The sequence below is a fragment of the Manacus candei genome, unplaced genomic scaffold (assembly GCF_025592945.1).
Source record: "Manacus candei isolate 608988 ecotype Guabito, Panama unplaced genomic scaffold, ASM2559294v1 h1tg000115l, whole genome shotgun sequence".
Classification (NCBI taxonomy): Eukaryota; Metazoa; Chordata; class Aves; order Passeriformes; family Pipridae; genus Manacus; species Manacus candei.
In genome coordinates this window covers 1,045,958-1,065,067 of record NW_026138163.1, presented here as the reverse complement: position 1 = coordinate 1,065,067, position 19,110 = coordinate 1,045,958, and the positions used below count along the sequence as shown (strand labels likewise).

Genomic DNA, 19,110 nt, shown 5'->3' with positions numbered 1-19,110 from the left:
ATTATCCCCCATTTCCCTCCCATTATCTGAGGTGTTGTTCAAGGGACGAACCCCACTCAGACACGAACAAGTGCCAGAGCAGAATTACCATTTATTCAAACTGCCGAGGTTTAAATACCACGCCTGAACATGTCCCATGACCTTCTAACCAATGACAATCAAGTATTGTCTGAGAACCCGGGAGACCACAACTCCCATGGTTCCTTGTTACAGTCTTCCTGCCACATCTCCCCCTTCTTTTTATTAACAAGTTGAGAAACAATACATTTTTAACATTCTTATTATAACCAATCTTATTTCAACTAATTATAAAAAACAGGGCCTTTATTGAACTGTTTACAACTTTATTGGTTCGTGCAATATTCAAGCAATCTCAAATTACCCAGGGTTTGTAGGTGTGGATAACCTTTTATCTGAGGGTGACTTTGTGTAATGGCATCATCTTTATTTAAAAGGGAAATGTGTTGGGTTGTAGGTGTTGTGTCTGAGGTGGTGCTGTTTGAAGTAGTGTTTAAGACGTCTTGCTATAAAGTGTACTTGCGTTCACACACACACACATGCGTCCACTCAACTTTCTCATTCATACTCCGGTGGTCACCGTTTCATTCTCTCCTTACACATGCACTCTTTAACCCTTTATTGTGTTTGACTCATGGAGTTTTGGTTTTGTATTGGTTACTGTTTATGTGTTTCTTTTGGTTCTGTATTGGTTACTGTTTATATGTTTCTTTTGGTTCTGTTGTATCATTTATTGCTTGTGATTCTCCCTGTTTTAAAGAAATGTTAATGTAGATTTACACACATAGGGAACAGACCCATATCTCTTTTCCCCCTTTTTTTTTTTTTTCTGTGTGATGTTTCTTCTAATCATGTTTCTTCTAATCCAAATCCTTCACTTATTTCTTCTGGTGGTTGTTCCTGTTGTGCTGGAGGGCTGATATAAGGCCTGACACATCTAGAAGGGACCCATTGTAATTTGGTACCCTTGGATACACAGGCATGTCCCCTTCCCCATGTTATGAGATCTACTGGTCCTGACCGTTGCCCAGATATTAGATCTTTGATCATAACTGGTGGTTTGGAAGATGAAAGTATTTGAGTTTTATGTTGGTGTTCATACCTGCTATGGTCTGTATCATTACAGTTTAAGAAATTTAGAACATATGACGCTTTCCATAAGCGTTCCTGGGGGCTATATACCGACTCCCCTCTTTTTTGTCTTTGAAGCATTTCTTTTAGTGTATGGTGAGCTCTTTCTACAATCGCTTGTCCTGAGGGTGAATGCGGTATTCCTATGGAATGGAGTACCCCCCAATCTGTGAGAAATGTTTTGATTTTTTCAGAACAATAAGCAGGGCCATTGTCAGGTTTGATGGTTTTTGGAATTCCTAGGATTGCGAAACAACTGAGCCAGTGTCTGATAACGTCTTTGGCTTTTTCTCCTGTGTGTGCTGTTGCATTAATGTATCTGGAATGTGTGTCTACTGTAACATGGACATATTTTAGTTTACCGAATTCAGCTCTATGTGTAACGTCTGCCTGCCAGATTTCATTGGCTGTTATGCCCCTGGGATTAACCCCTTCCTTAGCTGGCATTGGGGTAATTCGCTGGCAGTCAGAGCATGACATAATTATGTCTCTGACCTGGTTTATTGTAATTTGGAATTGTCTCTTTAATGAACGTGCATTTTGGTGGAACAACTGGTGTGAAAGTGTCCTGGTTTGAGATAGTCCCAAAATCCAATTCCCTAGCTCCATTCCCCCTCCCACATCTCAACCTAATATGAGATGGGTTTTTCCAGACAAAACACACCAGACTCAAAGTGGGGAAAAGGGAAATATATTACAATGACTGTACAAATAAATACCATATCACATTATACACACGATCACAAACTATCTCTACCATGACATATAGTATTTACAGTGGACCAGGTCTCTTCTCCCCTCCAAATAAAAGTCCAGGAGGGAAAGAAGGACAGATCCCTTCCAGTTTCTGAACAGCAGCATCTTCTGAGGCAGCAGTCTGTCTTCTTCTCCACATGCAGCAGCTGATAGCTGGCTTTCTGCCAGCACTCACGAGGGAGGTATCCAAGCCTCTCTCTCGGCCCCATCGCCTCCAACCGAGGGGTCTTCCGTGGGCTTCGTAACCCCAGACAAGGTCGTATCACCACGTCATATCACAAAGACACAGGGGGGTCTTCGTGACGGTCTGGTATCTCCAGGAGACTCAGCTCCTTGCAGGGCCTCTGTGCCCTGTCTCTCAGGCTGCCACCGTGGCAGCAGTGCAAGGGGGGGGAAGCCAAGGTCAACTCCCCCCGCATTCCTCTGGCCATCCCAGTCCAGCTCCGGGACGTCTATTGAGCTTCTTAGCTCCTCTCTCTCCGGTGCTGCATGTCTAAAACTCTTCTCCTAAATAGGAGTCCATCTCCCTCTTTTCTCAGAGGGATCTCAAAGGAGTTTTGGGGGGCTGGTACAGTCTTACCCCCAGAACTCTGTCTCTCAGCTGCTGGCTCTCTTTTTCCCGGCTCTCCTTCCAGGAGTCCTTTCTCTGGTACTGCATGTCTCTGTTACTTCTCCGGTTCAGGTCCTTATCTCTCTCCTGGCTCTCTGCCACCGTTTCTCTGGTCAGTGCCGGCTGCTGTTCTGCGCCCATGGAGAAAACATCTCCCGGCGTAACTACAGGCACCTAGCCCAGCTTTATGCTGTTCCAGGTCCCTGCAGGCCCCCCCCAGCTGGGGGCTGGGAGGGCCCAGAGGCCCTGAGGGGCTCAGAGCCCCTTCCTCGTGGCTCTACAACATGGCCACCTCTTCCCAACAACAAAAACTACAACTCATCTCTTCTGGTGAGCCTGTGGGATGTTGACATTTTTGCAGGAGCGCCCATTGGGCAGAACTCCAAAACTTCCAGGGGTTTCCACCCCTTGGGGTCAACCACTTTTCTTAGCCTCTGGGGGAAAACAAGATCCAAACCACTACAGGGAAGTATGATGGTTACCATGGTAACCGACTGTAACAATGGGAATGTGTGCTGGTTGCCATGGTAACTGCCCATAACAATGGAAATGTCTGATGTTTGCCATGGTAACTGACTGTAACAATGGAAATGTATGCTGGTTGAGCATACATCATGTGTGATGGTTGCCATGGTACCTGTGTGTAGCAATAGGACTGTATGATGTTTGTCATTGTAACTGACCGTAGAAACGGGAATGTATATGGTTACCATGGTAACTGACTGTACCAATGGCAATGTATGCTGGTTGCCGTGGTAACTGACCATGGCAATGGGAATGTATGCTGGTTGCCATGGTAACCAAGCATACCAGTGGGAATGTATTATCGTTGCCGTGGTAACTGACTGTAACAATGGGAATGTGTGATGGTTGCCATAGTAACTGACCTTAGCAATGGGAAAGTATGGTAGTTACTGTGGTAACTGACTGTGGTAATGAGAACATATGCTGGTTGCCATGGTAACTGACCATAGCAGTGGGAATGTATGCTGGTTGCCATGGTCACTGACCGTATCAATGCGACTGTATGATGGTTGCCATGGTAACTCACCATAGCAATGGGAATGTATGATGGTTGCCATGGTCACCAACTGTAGCAATGGGAATGTGTGATGGTTGCTATGGTAACTAAGCATAGCAATTGGAATGTATGCTGGTTGCCACAGTAAATGACTGTAGCAATGGGAACGTATTATGGTTGCCATGGTAACTGACTGTGGCAATGGGAATGTATTCTATTTGCCATGGTAACTGACCATAGCAATGGGAATGTATGCTGGTTGTCATGGCAACTGTGATTTCCTTAGACTATGAGCAGGACATTTTCATCTGCAAAAACATTGGTGAGTGCCCCGAGATCTCCCAAGATGGGCTTTAAAGGTCTCAAGCACATGAGCACTAGAGAGGGGCTAAGGAGCTGCGGCCTCAATGGTGTGGAGACTGAGGGCAGTACAGGACAGCCCTGAGAGGGCTTGAAGGGAGGATTTAGAGATGGTGGATCCTTTTGTTGTAGCAGAAAAGAGCATGAGAAAGAAAGAATTAATGCCAAGTGCAGCTGGGGAGGTCCTGAGTGGACATGAGGAAAAAGGAATTTCACTCCATGGAAAACATTGGGCTGCAACACGTCACCCAGGAGGAGTCTGGATGGGCCCAAGGCTTTGTGTGTGCAGGGAGAGCCAGGGAGGACGCAGAGATGTCAGTGCAGGAAGGTGCCAGCCAGGTGGGGCAGCCGGGGGGATGACGACAGCCTGCAGGGAAAGGGGCAGGGCATGGACACCGTAGGACAGCCTGGGCTGGAGAGGAGACAGGCATGGGGAGAAGCTGAAAGGCCCTGACAGAACCACCTTCTGCAGGCCTTTGGCCATGGCTGCTGTCTGTGCCCCTGATGCCAGGAGGAGGGGAGTGGCCCTTGCAGCCCTGGGGCCTCATGGCCTCCTTGTCCCTGCTCAGCAGCCTGGCAGGTGCCACCCCATGGTCCTGCCCTTGGCATTGCACATCCCACATCCCAGTGCCCCAGGAAGAGCCCTGAGGAATGAGGCAGGGACAGGATCTGCCTTCCCAGGGGCTGGGGGTCAGGGCTTGACCCTTTGGATTAAGGAAAACAAGTCAAGGTTTATTCAGCATCAGAGCCACCTTTCCCTTGATTGTCCATCCTTGTCATCACTGTCTGCAGTTTTCCGCTCTAACTGGAACCTGGGAACATGTTCTCAGTTGTGTCCCCCAGTGGGAGACTCATTAGCATTACAAGAAACTTCAGTGCTTCAATCTCACTTTGAGAAGTTGTTTGAACTTACTCTCAGGAAGTGAATCTCACATAAACAACACCTAACCCCCCTGAGGGTCATGAAATGCCTGGGGCTGTTGCTGTGCTGCTGAGCTGGGCCGGGCTCCTGGCACACAGGGAGCTCCTGGCAAGCAAGAAGAGCTTCAAAGAGACAGCTCTGCTGGTGAGCAGCTCCTCTGCACAGCCCAGCAGGGCTGAGGGCACTGTCAGGGCAGCTCAGGGACACCAGCAGGGCACAGACACAGCTTCAAGGGGCTCAGCACTGGCAGGAGGGTTGAGAGCTCCCTGCAGGAGGAACCTTGGCAGGGTGCACACGGTGAGTCTGTGGCTGCAGGGCAGTGCAGGGGCAGCTCCTGGAGGCATCTCCTAAAGCTGGCCCAGCCCCAGCTGATGGGATGGGTGAGCAGGGGCTGTTTTGGGGCACTTTGGAAGAGCTGTGAAGCTGGGGGTGCAGCCAGGGGTGCCCAGGGCTGTGGAGCAGAGCAGGGTCCTGCAGCCCAGGGCACTGTGCTGGGCAGGGACTCTGCTGCCTGCCAGGGGCAGCTCTCAGCCAGCCCGGGGAGCTGCTGCCAGGGCTGGGGCAGAAGAGCTGTGGGCAAGGGGCAAACCTGGCAGCTGAGGGAGGATCTTTTCCATGTCTCAGTGTTGCAGGGTCAGACCTGCTCACAGCTCCAGATCACTACACTATATTTAATGCAGAATTTTTTGCAAAGCTCAGAAAAGACAGGGGCTACAGGAAAGGAGTTTGTCCTGCTGGTAGTTTCCTGCTTAGGCATTGTAGCAGAGACATTGTTCTCTCAGTTCTGGAGGCTGCACTGAAATTCAAACTGTTTTCCTCTCGGAGATGAATATTTCAGGCAGGATCAGAAATGAGCACAGGATCCTGGGCAGTGCTGAGCCTTCCCTTGGGGGTGGGCACTCTCCTGTGCCAACCCTTGGCTTCTCTGCAGGAGGGCTCCTGTCCTGCTCTGTCCAGCACAGCTGCACCTCTGGGCTGGCACAGGGGACACTTCACAGAGCTGAGCTTGGAAACAACATTGTCCTGCTCTCATCACTGCACATGTATTTGGGGGTGTGCTTTTTAATATTTGTTTGTGTGAAATCAAAGTGAATGAAGCACAAGGTAAAGAGCAGGGCAGATGGGAAACAGGCTAAAGAACTCTGCAGCTCTCCTGGCTCTGCTTGAAACCACAGAGAGCTGAGCCCTTTTGTCTCTTGTCTTTTCTAAAGATTCTTTACATTTTCAGCAATAAAAATGAGAATTTTTACTCCTAAAAAGAACACTCTGCAGATTTAATGGTGGAACATATCTACCAGAAGAATTATTCTAAAGACAATAGAAACCTCTGCTCTGCAGAGCACACTCTTGTGAGTAAGAGGGTCAGAAATGGAGCTTTTCTATTAAAGGTGGTTTACATCTGACATCCCTTGTGATCATCAGAGCTGTCACAAACCAGCTCCATGTTGCCACTGCAGCAGAGCAAAGCTGAGCCCTTTGCAGCACATGGGCAGAACTCTTGCTGCTCACACCACTCTGAGCCAGCATAAGGGAAATACAAATGGTTTGGGGGGATTACTATGAAAGATGGAGTATCTTTGCTGAGAGGGGTATCTCCTAATTGTTCCCTGTCTTTTCCTTTTCTGAACAGACCCTGTCCTAAGGAACAGCAAATGTCCAACAGCAGCTCCCTCACCCAGTTCCTCCTCCTGGCATTTGCAGACAGGAGGGAGCTGCAGCTCCTGCACTTCTGGCTCTTCCTGGCCATCTCCCTGGCTGCCCTCCTGGCCAACGGCCTCATCCTCAGCGCCGTAGCCTGTGACCACCACCTGCACACCCCCATGGGCTTCTTCCTGCTCAACCTCTCCCTCACAGACCTGGGCTGCATCTGCACCACTGTCCCCAAAGCCATGCACAATTCCCTCTGGGACACCACAACCATCTCTTACATGGGATGTGCTGCACAGGCCTTTTTCTTTTATTTCTTCATGTTAGCAGAGTTTTCCCTCCTCACCATCATGTGCTATGACCGCTACGTTGCCATCTGCAAACCCCTGCACTACGGGACCCTCCTGGGCAGCAGAGCTTGTGCCCACATGGCAGCAGCTGCCTGGGCCACTGGCTTTCTCTATTCTCTGCTGCACACAGCCAATACATTTTCCCTGCCCCTGTGCCAGGGCAATGCCCTGGGCCAGTTCTTCTGTGAAATCCCACACATCCTCAAGCTCTCTTGCTCACACTCAGGCTACCTCAGGGAAATTGGGCTCATTGGGGTTAGTGTCACTTTAGGATTTGGTTGTTTCATTTTCATTGTTTTCTCCTATGTGCAGATCTTCAGGGCTGTGCTGAGGATCCCCTCTCAGAAGGGAAGGCATAAAGCCTTTTCCACGTGCCTCCCTCACCTGGCCGTGCTCTCCCTGTTTATCAGCACTGCCACATTTTCCGACCTGAAGCCCCCCTCCATCTCCTCCCCATCCCTGGACCTGGTGGTGGCAGTTATGTACTCAGTGGTGCCTCCAGCACTGAACCCCCTCATCTACAGCCTGAGGAACCAGGAGCTCAAGGATGCCTTGAGGAAAATGATGACTGGATGTTTTTCAAGAGCAACAACCTGCCTTTTTTCTTCTGCGCAACACTCATTGTGTAACCATTTACTGACCCAGCCTGCTTTCTAAAGCTTTTGAGAGTGGTGGTGGGGGCCGTTTCCTACATTTTTTTCTCGTTAAATGTTGTTAACACAGAAATTTATTCTCCATCTCATACCTAATTCACTCTCTAACTCTTTGTTTTGACCCACAATTGTTTAAATGAGGGATCATTCTCTGTGTGCATTTAAACAAAGTAAAAGTTTCTGCAGCCACTTCTTTGTCAAACATCCTGCCTTTGTTATTCTGTACATGAGGAATCACAATCTCTGAGTGTAATAAAGGACTTCAATTTATTTTTCCAGATTCTCCCTCCAACAACTTCCCTGAAGCTGGAGGGCAGTGTCTGTGTGCAGAGGAGAAGGGGTAAAGAGTCCTGGTACAGGAGCACTGCCAGGGAGCAGCAGCTCTTGGCCTTTTCAGAGATGCTGTTTTTCCACTGCCTCCCTCTCCTTTCTGCTCCTTGCCCAAGGCCTGAGTGCTCTGGCAGCTCAGTCACTGCTGTGTGTCAGTCCTGTGACCATGGGCAGGGACAGGCCCTGGGCACTGCTGGCACAGAGCTGGGCTCCTTGACATCATTTCCATCATGAAAGGGGATCCCTCTGGGCAGTTCCTGAAGACTTTGTTCTTTTTGAAAGGTTGTTGTAAAGAACAAGGCCAAGGAATAGACTCTCCAAAGTCTCATTTCTTTGCTTGTTTCCCCATTCAGTCCCTGCAGTGAGAGAAGTGACTCACTGGGGTACTTGAGGGACTGAGGGCTGGTTCAGATGTTCTGTGCTGGTGGCCAGTGGCAAATGGTCTCCACGTCACCTGCCTGGGGCTCTGCAGCTTGTGAGGGCTCTCATGGTAGGTGAGGACTTGTCTGTAGGAACTCAGGAAGTGCAGGAGAGCACAGAGGATCTGCAGGGACAGCCTGTCCCATCCAGTCAGCAGGGAATGGAACCCTGGAGCAGAATCCTGCCCAGGGTGGAGTCACCCAGAGATCAAGTACTAAATCTGCCTGTGAACTGGTAAAGGAGAGTTCTGCAACCCCAGGGGCCGCAGCAGGAACAGAGAGAGGACTCTGGTGAGCGACTTGTCTCACCTGCCCAGCCTTGTTCTTGGCTACTGAGCCTTCCAGGACTATGGCAGAGGGTGGAGAGGAGTGATCCCCATCCTGCTGGGTCTGCTCCCCACCCTGACCAGCATGGCCAGTGCAGGGTCAGCCCAGGGTACCACAGCCCCACACTCTGCAGAGCAGCACCTCCAGCTCAGGGCCCTGCAGGGATCCCAGGCTGGGATCTGCAACTGGCCAAGGCAGCCTGGACACACTGACCTGGGCAAAGGGATGTCCCTGCAGAAGAGCAAGGCAGCATTTCTGGGCCTGCAGAGAGGAATCCCTGACACAGAGAAACCTCTTTCTGCAGCCCCCCTGGGGATAGGCTGCTCTGTCCCTGGGCCAGGACTCTGGGCTGGGCTGGGCAGAGGGGCTGGCACTGAGGGGCACAGTCAGGCTGTGCTGGGCATCTCCTGCAGGTGACACCAGGGCTCCTGCAGTTTCCCTGACCTCCATTTCCTCCTGCCATGCTGAGTGTCCAGCCCCTGAGCTGATGGGGATGCTGAGACTCCTCTGTGTGCCCCAGGAGCTGCTGTGCCCTTCAGAGGGGCTGGGGCTGTGGGGGGAGTGCCCAGAGCTCTGCAGCACCCTGGGCTGGGCACTGCTGTGGGGCCAGACCAGACTGGGCTGCTCCACCAGTTGACCTCTATAATGAAACCACTTCTAATTTTCTCTTGAAGAGCCATGAGAATATGTGTTGTGTCCTGAGCCATAAACTGGAATAGAAAATGTTTTGGTGTCAGGGATATTGAGAAGGCTGGGCAGTGTCACTGGGAGACCTCTCCCAAAGACTTGGAAAGGCCAGAGCCATCCCAGAGCTTCCTGGGGCCTTGGCAAAGGCAGACACAGAACCAGTCTGCAAACAGGGCAGCAAGGAGGGTTGGCAGAGTTCCAGACTGCTCAGGCTCAGCAGGGAAGGGGATAGGGCAAGTCCTCCTGCAGCCACTGCCAGGTATGGGAAGGACAAGGCAGGGATTGCAGAACCCCTGTGGGATGGAAAAGAAGGGGATGCTGTGTGCCCAGACTTTATCAAGGCCTTTGACATGGTCTCCTGTAGTCTCCTTAGAGCCAGACTGGTTACAGCTGGACTGGAGAAGTGAAACATGTGGTGAGTGGGAAGTTGAATGACTGATGAGGGTCAAAAGTCATGGCACAAATTCCTCTTGGCAGCAACTCCCAGGTGACATCCATCAGGGACCAGCCCTTGACCATTGCTATGGAACATCTTTATAATGTCTCTGGGTGATGGGATGAAATGCACTTTCCACTCCTTTGTGGATGATGCCAAGTTGCAGCGAGTCTGTGAGAAACCTCGTCTAGTTAATGGTGACTTGTACAAAAAATGTGGTCAAGATGAGTGAGTTGCAGAAACTTGTCCTGCCATCAGGTGCCCAGGAAGGTCCAGGACAATGAAGAAAAAACTCATGGGTCAGAGGAAAAGCAGTTCAAAAGGGGGGCAAAAAGACCAAACCCAACCAAACCAAACCCAAACAAACACAGAACGACAGAATATGCTGAGTTGGAAGGGACCCACAAGGATCATCCAGTCCAACCCAACTCTCCCATTGCCATCTGCCCCCACCCCATCAGGCTCTGGAGCAAAGCACAGCTGAGGTCCAGCCCAGCTCTGCTCTGACAGAAAGAACCTGCAGTCAGGGACAGGAAGAGGACAAAGTCTTGTTTAACCAGCCTGAGGAATAATGGGATCAATGACCTCCTGTATTCCTGGGCACTTGAGTGACCCTGTGGATCAGGTTTGATAGCAATGAGGGGGCTGCAGGTTTCCCTTAGGGAAGAGGAGATCAGGAGTTGACTCTGTGTCAGAGAGAGCCAGTTTCAGGTGGCTCCAAAATGGAACAGCCAGTGCCCAAAGCTGAGCCAAAAAGCAATTCCAGAGGCACCTCTGTGATCACCCTTTGGAGAAAGGATAAAATCCAGGGTGCTGTAACCCAGAGAGGAGTGAGAGAAATGGGGGAGAAACAACCCTGCAGGCACCAAGGGGAGTGGAGAAGAAGGAGTGAGAGAGAGCCCTGGTGGGCACCTGGCAGCCAAAAGCCAACCCCCAGCCCTGAGAGCCACAGCTCAGCCCAGCACAAAAGCTCCTTTAGGTTTGCAGGTTCTTTGCAGCAGCTTTTTAGCAGAGCTGCCAGCTGGGCCATCAAAGGGGATGCTCAACTGGGTCTGAAACCTGGATGATCCTTGTCAGCCTTGGCTCTGTAGGAAAGAACTATAGAATCCTAAATAGTCTGAGTCAGATGGGACCTTTTTCGGTCATCTAGTCCAATGAACAGGGACATGTTCAACTAGATCAGGTTGCTCAGAGCCCTTTCTAAGCTGGCCTTGAATGTTTCCAAGGCTGGGGCTTCTATGACCTCTCTGGGTGACTCATGCCAGTGATTCACCACCCTCAGCGTAAAAAATTTCTTCCTTCTATCTAGTTCAAATCTGCTCTTTTTCAGTTGAAAACCATTATCACTTGTCTTATTACAATTAAGTCTTTGCCCATCCTTCTTACAGGTATGATCTCAGGAGCTCCTGAGAAGCCTTGACCAAACCAGCTGAGCAATGAAGAGCCCCTGGACTGGACCAGGTGCTCCTGGATGATAAAGGTGGGAACAATCCAGAGTGGAACATCTGGGGAACACAGGATAATCAGTCATCCCATGAAAGCGTTGGAATATTCCCTGACTGAATCACAGCCCAAATGGAACAGTTTGGATACAATTCCCATGGAACAGTTTGGATACAATTCCCAAATAGTTTGGAAACACCAGTCTATACTGACACGAGGATGGAAATTCAGCAGATCACTAAAGCCAGTCCCCTTGGGAGCCCACAACCAGCGGGGCTGAGGGAGGCCCTGGCAGCTCCCCAGCACCTCCCTCTCAGTGGGACACCTCTGGCAGCCTCTCCCAGCTCGGGAACCCTCCAGTTTGCAACACTCCAAAGACCCTCCCTGATGCCCAGGACAATTCTGATCCCCCTCAACAAACACTCCTCCAGCTGGGACCCTTGTCTGGTGGCAAACACAAAGGGATTTGGGGCAGTGTTTCCCTGACAACAAGGAGAATTTGGGAGAGGGACCTTTCCACCCCCAGCTCTTGATGTGTCCACACATCTCTGCCTGGGTGTGGGTGTGAATTGACTGTGGTGTGAATTGTTATTGTGAATCTATAATTCAGTCACTGTTTAAATTGTAGCAAATGCTATTGAATCACTTGATAATTGTTCAATAGGTCAATGATTAAGTGCTACTAATGTCTTTTGTCTCCTAATCTCTGGATCCAAATCCTTTGCACCCTGACCCAAGGCTCTGTGTAAATCATTCTCTTTCATCAAAAAATATATTTTTTTCATGATGTTCACTTTAAAATCTTCCTCCTTAGCTAAACTACAAAACAACTCCAATTAGCTGTAGAAATCTTGATGACTTGAAGACAATTAAAAGAAAGGGAAATAATTTCTTTTCCTGTGTTTTAATGGTCCCACAGTGTGTTTGGAGTTGCATCAGCTGTCAGTCCAAGATGGGCCATGTCAGAACTGGTGAGGTTGGGGGGTGAGGAGCAAGGTTGATCATCCAGGGTCAGTGTGGATCTCCTGAGGAGACACTCAGCATCAAGATCACTTGGAGAACACTTCTATCACCTCTTCTCTGAACTAAAAAATAGCCATCATTGAAATAAAGCAAAAAAAGGACAAACTTCGAAGAATTGTTTTGAAACTGCTTTGAAGACAATTAAAGGAAGACAAAGAGATCCTGAGGGATTTCTGCATTTTAATGAGCCCCAGGGTGTGTTTGCAGCCCAGCCCATGATCCTGAGGTACTGAGAGAAGATTGAAGCAGCTGCTGAAGAAGTCAGAAGCCAAAGTGCAAGTGCCTTGAAGCATTGCTGGGCCCCACTGAGGGCAGGCACTGCCAAAGCCTCCCCAGGGACTCCTTGGAGCAGCTCCTTGGAGGCCAGGAGTGCAGGCAGACAAAGGCTCTGGGCAGGCCCCTGCAATGCTGAGCAAAGCCTGCCTTGGTTTTGTGGAGCACAAAGGCCAAGGCCTGAGCCCCAGGCCCTGGCCCAGCAGATCCTGTCCCTCCCGGCTGGCTCAGGGCTGTTTGGGGGGCACTGGGATGGGAGGGGGAGGAACAACAAAGGCCCAAAACTGGGCAACCCCTGCCAGGCTCCTGAGGGAGGGGCGAGGCAGAACCCAAGTGCAGAAGCTGCCAGGCAAGTGTCTTGTGGTGGCCTGAGTGGCAGAGGCAGCTGCCAGAGGCAAGGGGACAAAGGCCTGGGTGCCTTTGGGCCTTGCAGCCCTGCCAGAGCCCTTGGCCATCTCTCCTGCAGGCTGTCCTGCCCTGGCCCTGCTGCTGCTCTGGCCTTGCAGGCTGCACACACCCCTCCTGCTTTCCCACCCCCTCCCAGCAGCATTTCTAGACCCTCCCTGATGTCTCTGCACCAGCTCTGGCTGTTGCCATGTGCACTTGGCCTTCTGAACTTAGATCCTGAGCCCCTGTGCCACAGGACATCCCTGCCAGAGCCCAGGCCCTTCTCCTGGGGGTCACTGCAGAGTTGAGCAGATCCAGGTCACCTCCCATTCCTCTGCCAACCCCCTGGGCCTGCTCTGGGCCCTCCAGGTCCTTGCCCTGCTCCCAAGGGCTGTGGGGGTGCTTAATGGTCAGGGTTTGGGGTTTAGAGCTCACGGTGGGGATCAGGCAGAACTTTGGGAGGTTTGTTGTTCTGCTGGCAGTGTCTGGTTCATGATTAGGGGAAGAGATTTTTAGGCTGGGTTAGGATTAAAGCTTGGCTTTTCATACTGGTAATACAGGTTTGGGATTGGGGTGGGCATTAGAGGACAAATAAGAGTCTGGAGTTCTGGGTTTGGGCTTTTTCTGGCTTGGAATTAGAGCAGTGGTGTCCTAGTTAGAACAACTGGGACCGATTCATCACTGGATAGGTATAGCCCAAACCTGTGTATTCTATGGCCCTCCATGCCATTTCCCAGAAACTCTTGTCAAGGGGGGGGGGGGGAGGGCCTGCCTGTGGGGGGATGTTCCTTTCCTCATACCCTTTTATGGAATTCCCTGCTCTGAGCATCCTCATACCCTTTTATGGAATTCCCCACTCTGAGGGAAGGATTGACCATTCCTTTTATGGAATTCCCCGCTCTGAGGGAAGGATTGACCATTCCTGCCTGAACTGGAGAATATATAAACCTGGAGTTTCAGAACTTTTCTACCACTCGTGGGATCCAGAGGAGAGGAAGACTGCAGCTCATCGCCCTCAACCAGACTGAGACCACCACCCTCAACTGGACTGCAATCACCACTTTTGACCAGACTGCAGCAGCTCTCCCACCAGCAGGTTTTTTCCCTTCTCCCTTTACTTTGGACTCAAGGGGGGGGGGGGGGGGCAAGGAACACCACTTTGTTCATGCCCCAGGGTGCTGGGTTATACATTTGGGTTTTGTGGGTTAAGACCAATTGTTAGTTTGTATAATTGTACTTATTGTATTATTTTAATAATTTGTTATTCTGACTTATAATCTCTCCTTTGAGTTGAGTTCATTTCCCCTGCTGGTTAACTTGGGGGTGGGAGGGGTGGCTGAGGGGAGTGGGGAGAGCGGGAGCGGGGTTGCCGTGGGGGTGCCTCGGTGTCCCCATGCCTTGATCCCTGGAGAGCGAGGGAGGCTGGAGATAGGGAGGAGCTTCGAGAGCCCTGAGAGCCTGGAGAGGGGGGGCACGGAGAAGGGGAAGCCTGGACAGTGGGGACCCCTGGGATCCCCTAGGACAACAAAGTGGAGAACCTGGAGAGGGGGAATTTCTGGGAATGCGGCATCCCGAAGGCGAGAATCAGAGGAGAAGGGAGCCTTGGGACCCCCAGCACTCCCAGCATCTCTAGGTAGAACCTCCAGCATCCCAGACAGGGGAGACTCTCTGAACCCTAGAGGGGGGAAACCAGAGAAGAGAAAATCTTAGGAGAATTTTTTTTGGGCTAATCTTCATATTTTAGAGTATTTTTTAGGTGAATCTCAACTTTTTTCAGTTTGGGGGGGCAGGAGTCTTCTCACTATTTCTTATAGACTTTTACCTGAATCTCGATGATTTGGGGTTTTCTGGGCTGAGTCTTGGTGTTTTGGAGGTTTTTATGGACACAGGATGCCCGGTGAGTTCTAGAGATGGACTTGGGCAGGAGGACCCCCCAAGCCAACGCGCTCAGCCCTTGTTTTCCCCCCATCAGGATTTGTCCTTCCCAAAGCTTGGGCGGATGGAGGAGGAGGCTGCGAGGAAGAGGAAGATGCCTTGGGCCCCCCAGGCAGGTGAGGAGGAAGTCAGTGTCCCTTTGGGCGGGTGTTGTGCTGGCTCTGTCAGCCCAGCATGGCCCCGGCTGCAGGACAACCCCGCTGGCGCCGCCGTCCTGCCGGGGCCGGAGTTGGGGGGATGTCCTTGGCCTTCCCTGTGGGCCGGAGGCAAATCCCCTGCCTGTCCTTCTTGCTTCCTGCCCCAGGCCCCGAGCTGAGGACGGAGAGCCCGGAGGACAAATCGCCCCGTGAGACCCTGGTGAGAGAGGCCGTTTTGAAGGGCTCCCCGGCGCAGGAAGGCAGCGGGGAGGAAAAGGGCCAGAGATCCCCCCGCAGGAGGGCTCCAAAGCCAGCCCAGGGTGCTCTGAGGAGGAAAGAGCCAGCCTGTGCCGGGAAGGCGGCCGGAGCTTGAGGGGGAGCTCTGACCTGGTGGTCCCTGAGCAGCCTCCCAGCAGGGAGAAACCCTTCCAGTGCTTGGAATGTGGGAAGAGCTTTAGGTGGATCACCAGCCTCCTTACCCACCAGCATATCCCCACTGGGGAACGTCCTTACACGTGTGGGGAATGTGGGAAGAGCTTCAGTGACAGCTCCAACCTTTGCAAACACCAGCACATCCACACTGGGGAACGTCCTTACACGTGTTGGGAATGTGGAAAGAGCTTCAGGCAGAGCTCCCATCTGATCCGACACCAGGACATCCACAGTGGGAAACGGCCCTACACGTGTGGGGAATGTGGGAAGAGGTTTCAGACCAGCTGGAATCTCCTCAGGCATGAGCGGACGCACACGGATGAGAGGCCCTTCCACTGCACCGACTGTGGGAAGGGCTTCAACCAGAACTCCACCCTCGTCACCCACCGGCGCATCCACACCGGGGAGAGGCCCTACAAGTGTGGGAAGAGCTTCACCCACAGCTCTAACTTGACCAGACACCAACGGACCCACCAGTAAGGGAAGCCCCACCAGTGCTCCGACTGCGGGAAGACTTTCGGCCGCTGCTTCCACCCTGAATGAACCCCCTGATGGGGAGGCAACCCCTGGAGTCCAGTGACTGTCAGTCCATCCCTTTTGACCACAAAGGGCCCGTTCCCCTTCCCAGGGGTAGGTTCTTCCAACAGAACCCTTCTTGGAGGGGTGTGTGGAGATTCCTACCCTGGTTGGGGACCCCCCCAGAGTCACTGCTGGAGGTTGAGAGCAGAGATCTCCCCACCAGCGTTGGTCTGGGGGAGTTCCATCCATCTCTTATATAAGAATTATTTTTTTTGTGCCAGCTTTAGTAGAATTGCTTCAACAATTGCTTTAGTGTAGAGCACTGTCCTATCTTATGCTGTTCTCCTGGTAGTTTTAGTGTTTCTGTTGTGCAGTAAATAGTTGTGATGAAGATCTTTTGTCTGATCATTTGTAACCCTAAATAAATTCATTTCTATCAATAGATCTGATTTACCATTTTTAAAACCTGGGGAACAAAAGTGGTTCAGTCACACCTCTGTAATTCCTCTAAACTGAAACTGTTGGCATGATCCAAGGCTGAGATTGGATCCAGCAGCCCCCAGCACCCCACAGGAAGTTGGGAGCTCAGGGGGCCACCCCCCTTTGCTAACCCCCCTGTGCCCAAAGACCCCCATGGGACCATCTGCCCTACCAGCCCCCCTTTTCCACCTTTCTCCCTGTTCCTTCCACTTTTCCATAGTCTCCTCAGTTCCCACCCCCCCCCCCCCCTCCCGGATTACTCTGGGGGTCCCAGCTCCCATTTTTCCCTTCTCTCACATCATCCACATCATCCCCCCAATCCTGAGCTTCCTCCAACTCAGTTTCAGGTCCCAGTACCCCAAAAAAAAGGGGTTAGGTTGGGTCCTGGGTGGGCTTTGTGCGTTTTTGGGGGGTTCTCTGGGGCCTGTGGGGAGATTTAGGGAGGTCCCAGCACCTTTTTGGGTGAGTTGGGTGCCTTTTAAGGGGCAGGTGCCCCACCAAGACCCTCCCAGAGGGGTTGACGCAGGGGGGAAAAAAGGGGGGTCCCCATTCCCGATCCGTCCCGGGGCTGGTTCTGCCCCCCCCCAAACTCGGCTCCACCCCTTGGGATCCCCCCAAGCTCCTCCCCCACTGCCCCCCCAATAACCGGGACTGGGGAGAATTGGGAAGCTTTCCTGGGATCACTGGGAGCAGCTGGGCGGAGGCAGAGTGACAGCAGGGGAGGGGGGGACACACGACCCCCCAAAATCCTCACAGGGACAGGGGGGTCCAGGCTGGGCCCGAGGCCCTGGGGAGGGGCTGCGGCCGCCGCCGGCTCAGGAGCTCTGTGGGGAGAGAAAAGGGGGTGACACCGGGGTGGGGGGACGGGGGGACACCGGGATACACCGAGACCCCGACTGGATCCAGTGGGACCAGAACTGGGGAACAGGGATCATACTGGGAGCACCTGGCAGCACGTTGGAGGCAACTGGGATATACTGGGAGTGACTGGAACCACAGTAGAGGTGACTGGGAGCAACTGGAACCACACTGGGGGCAACTGGGATCATACTGGGAGCAGCTGGGCCCCTACTGGGGTCATACTGGGATCATACTGGGAGTGACTGCAATAATCCTGGGAGTGTGTGAGAGGGACTGCAGCCATACTGGGGATGAGTGGGATCAAACTGGCTTCCTACTGGAAGTGTCAAGAAGTCACTGGTATCATACTGGTGGCAACTGTGATTGTACTGGGATCATACTGGATCAGACTAGGATCATACTGGGAGCAACTGGTTCTATGCTAGGGGCAACTGGGAGCTACTAGGATCCCACTGGGAGGAAATGGGAGTGACTGGGACCATGCTGGGCACAACTGGGATCATATTGGAAGCAACTGGGCCCACAGTGAAGGTGGCTGGGGTCATACTGGGAGTGACTGGGAGCATTCTGAGGGCAGCTGGGACCATGTTGGTGCAACTGGGATATACTGGGAGCAAGTGGGATCACGCTGGAATTGACTGGGATCATACTGGGAGGCACTAGGACCCCACTGGGTGTGACTGGGAGTGGCTGTGAGCAACTGGGATCATGCTGGAAGCTACTGGGAGCATTCAGGAGTGAATGAGACCACACTGGAGGCAACTGGGATATACTAGGAGAGACCAGGAGTGAGTGGGATCATATTGGGACTGCCTGGGAGTGTACTGGGAGTGACTGGGAGCATGCTGAGGTCAGCTGGGATATACTGGGAGAGACTGGGACTGACAGGGATCCTACTGGGAGGGACTGGAACTCTAGTTGGGTGACTGGGAGCAAGTGGGACCCTGCTGGGGGCAAATGGTTTTATCCTGGGGGTGACAGGGAATGTCTGGGTTCATCCTGGGTGTGACTGCCACCATATAGAGGGTCACTGGGATCATACTGGACTCATACTGGGAGGGACTGGGAGGGACTGGAACTACAGTGGGGTGACTGAGAGCAACTGGGACCATGCAGGGGGTAACTTGAATCCTACTAGGAGAGACTGGGATCATACTGGGACTGACTGGGAGAATGCTGGAGGCAACTGGGATATACAGGGAGTGGCTGGGAGTGACTGGAACCATAGTAGGGGTGACTGGGAGCAACTGGAACCATATTGGGGGCAGCTGGGCCCCTGCTGGGGTCATACTGGGGTCTTACTGGGAATGACTGCAATAATACTGGGGGTGTGTGAGAGGGACTGCAGCCATACTGGGGATGAGTGGGATCAAACTGGCTTTGTACTGGAAGTGTCTGGAAGTTACTGGTATCATACTGGGAGTGACTGGATTCATACTGGGATCATACTGGGATCAAGTGGGACCATGCAGAGGGCAAATGGCATCCTCCAGGGAGTGACTGGGAGTGACTGGGGCCATGCTGGACTCAGACTGGGAGTCCCTGAGAGTGAAAGGAATCATCTGGGAGGGGGGGGCTGGGAGCAACTGGGACCACCTTGGGGGCAACTGGGATCCTATTGGGAGTGACTGGGATCATAGTGGGAGTGACCAGCACCATACTGGAATCATAGTGGGAGTGACTGTAAGGGACCAGGATCAAACTGGGAGTGACTGGAACTACGCAGGCGGGAACTGGGAACCAGTGGGACCAGGTTGGAAGCCAACTGGGAACATCCCTGGAGCAACTGGGATCCTGCTGGAAGCAACTGGGAGTAACTGGGAGTGACAGGGTGCATGCTGGAGGCAACTGGCATAAACTGGGAGTGACTGGGATCATCCTGATGGAAACTGGAACCATCCTGGGGCAAGTGGAAGTAACTGGGTATGACTACGAGCATGCTGAGAGCAACTG

At 52.2% G+C, this 19,110-nt stretch overlaps 2 protein-coding genes and 1 pseudogene across 2 annotated transcripts in view; 2 read left to right on the top strand and 1 right to left on the bottom strand.

Moving 5' to 3' along the window:
• Positions 1-7,618, top strand: part of LOC127461902 (olfactory receptor 14J1-like) — an 88,980-nt gene extending 81,362 nt beyond the window's left edge. Inside the window, exon 6 of the mRNA XM_051770105.1 lies at positions 6,449-7,618. Within this exon, the coding sequence (XP_051626065.1) occupies positions 6,471-7,472 (1,002 nt within the window). The 5' untranslated portion in view covers positions 6,449-6,470 and the 3' untranslated portion in view covers positions 7,473-7,618. The remainder of the gene's footprint in view (positions 1-6,448) is intronic.
• Positions 1-19,110, bottom strand: part of LOC127461896 (zinc finger protein 493-like) — a 431,778-nt pseudogene that overhangs the window by 201,170 nt on the left and 211,498 nt on the right.
• The window catches only part of LOC127461897 (zinc finger protein 271-like), a 406,813-nt gene that overhangs the window by 194,174 nt on the left and 193,529 nt on the right, over positions 1-19,110 (top strand). The window contains exon 5 of the mRNA XM_051770094.1: positions 15,279-15,773. Within this exon, the coding sequence (XP_051626054.1) occupies positions 15,279-15,773 (495 nt within the window). The remainder of the gene's footprint in view (positions 1-15,278; positions 15,774-19,110) is intronic.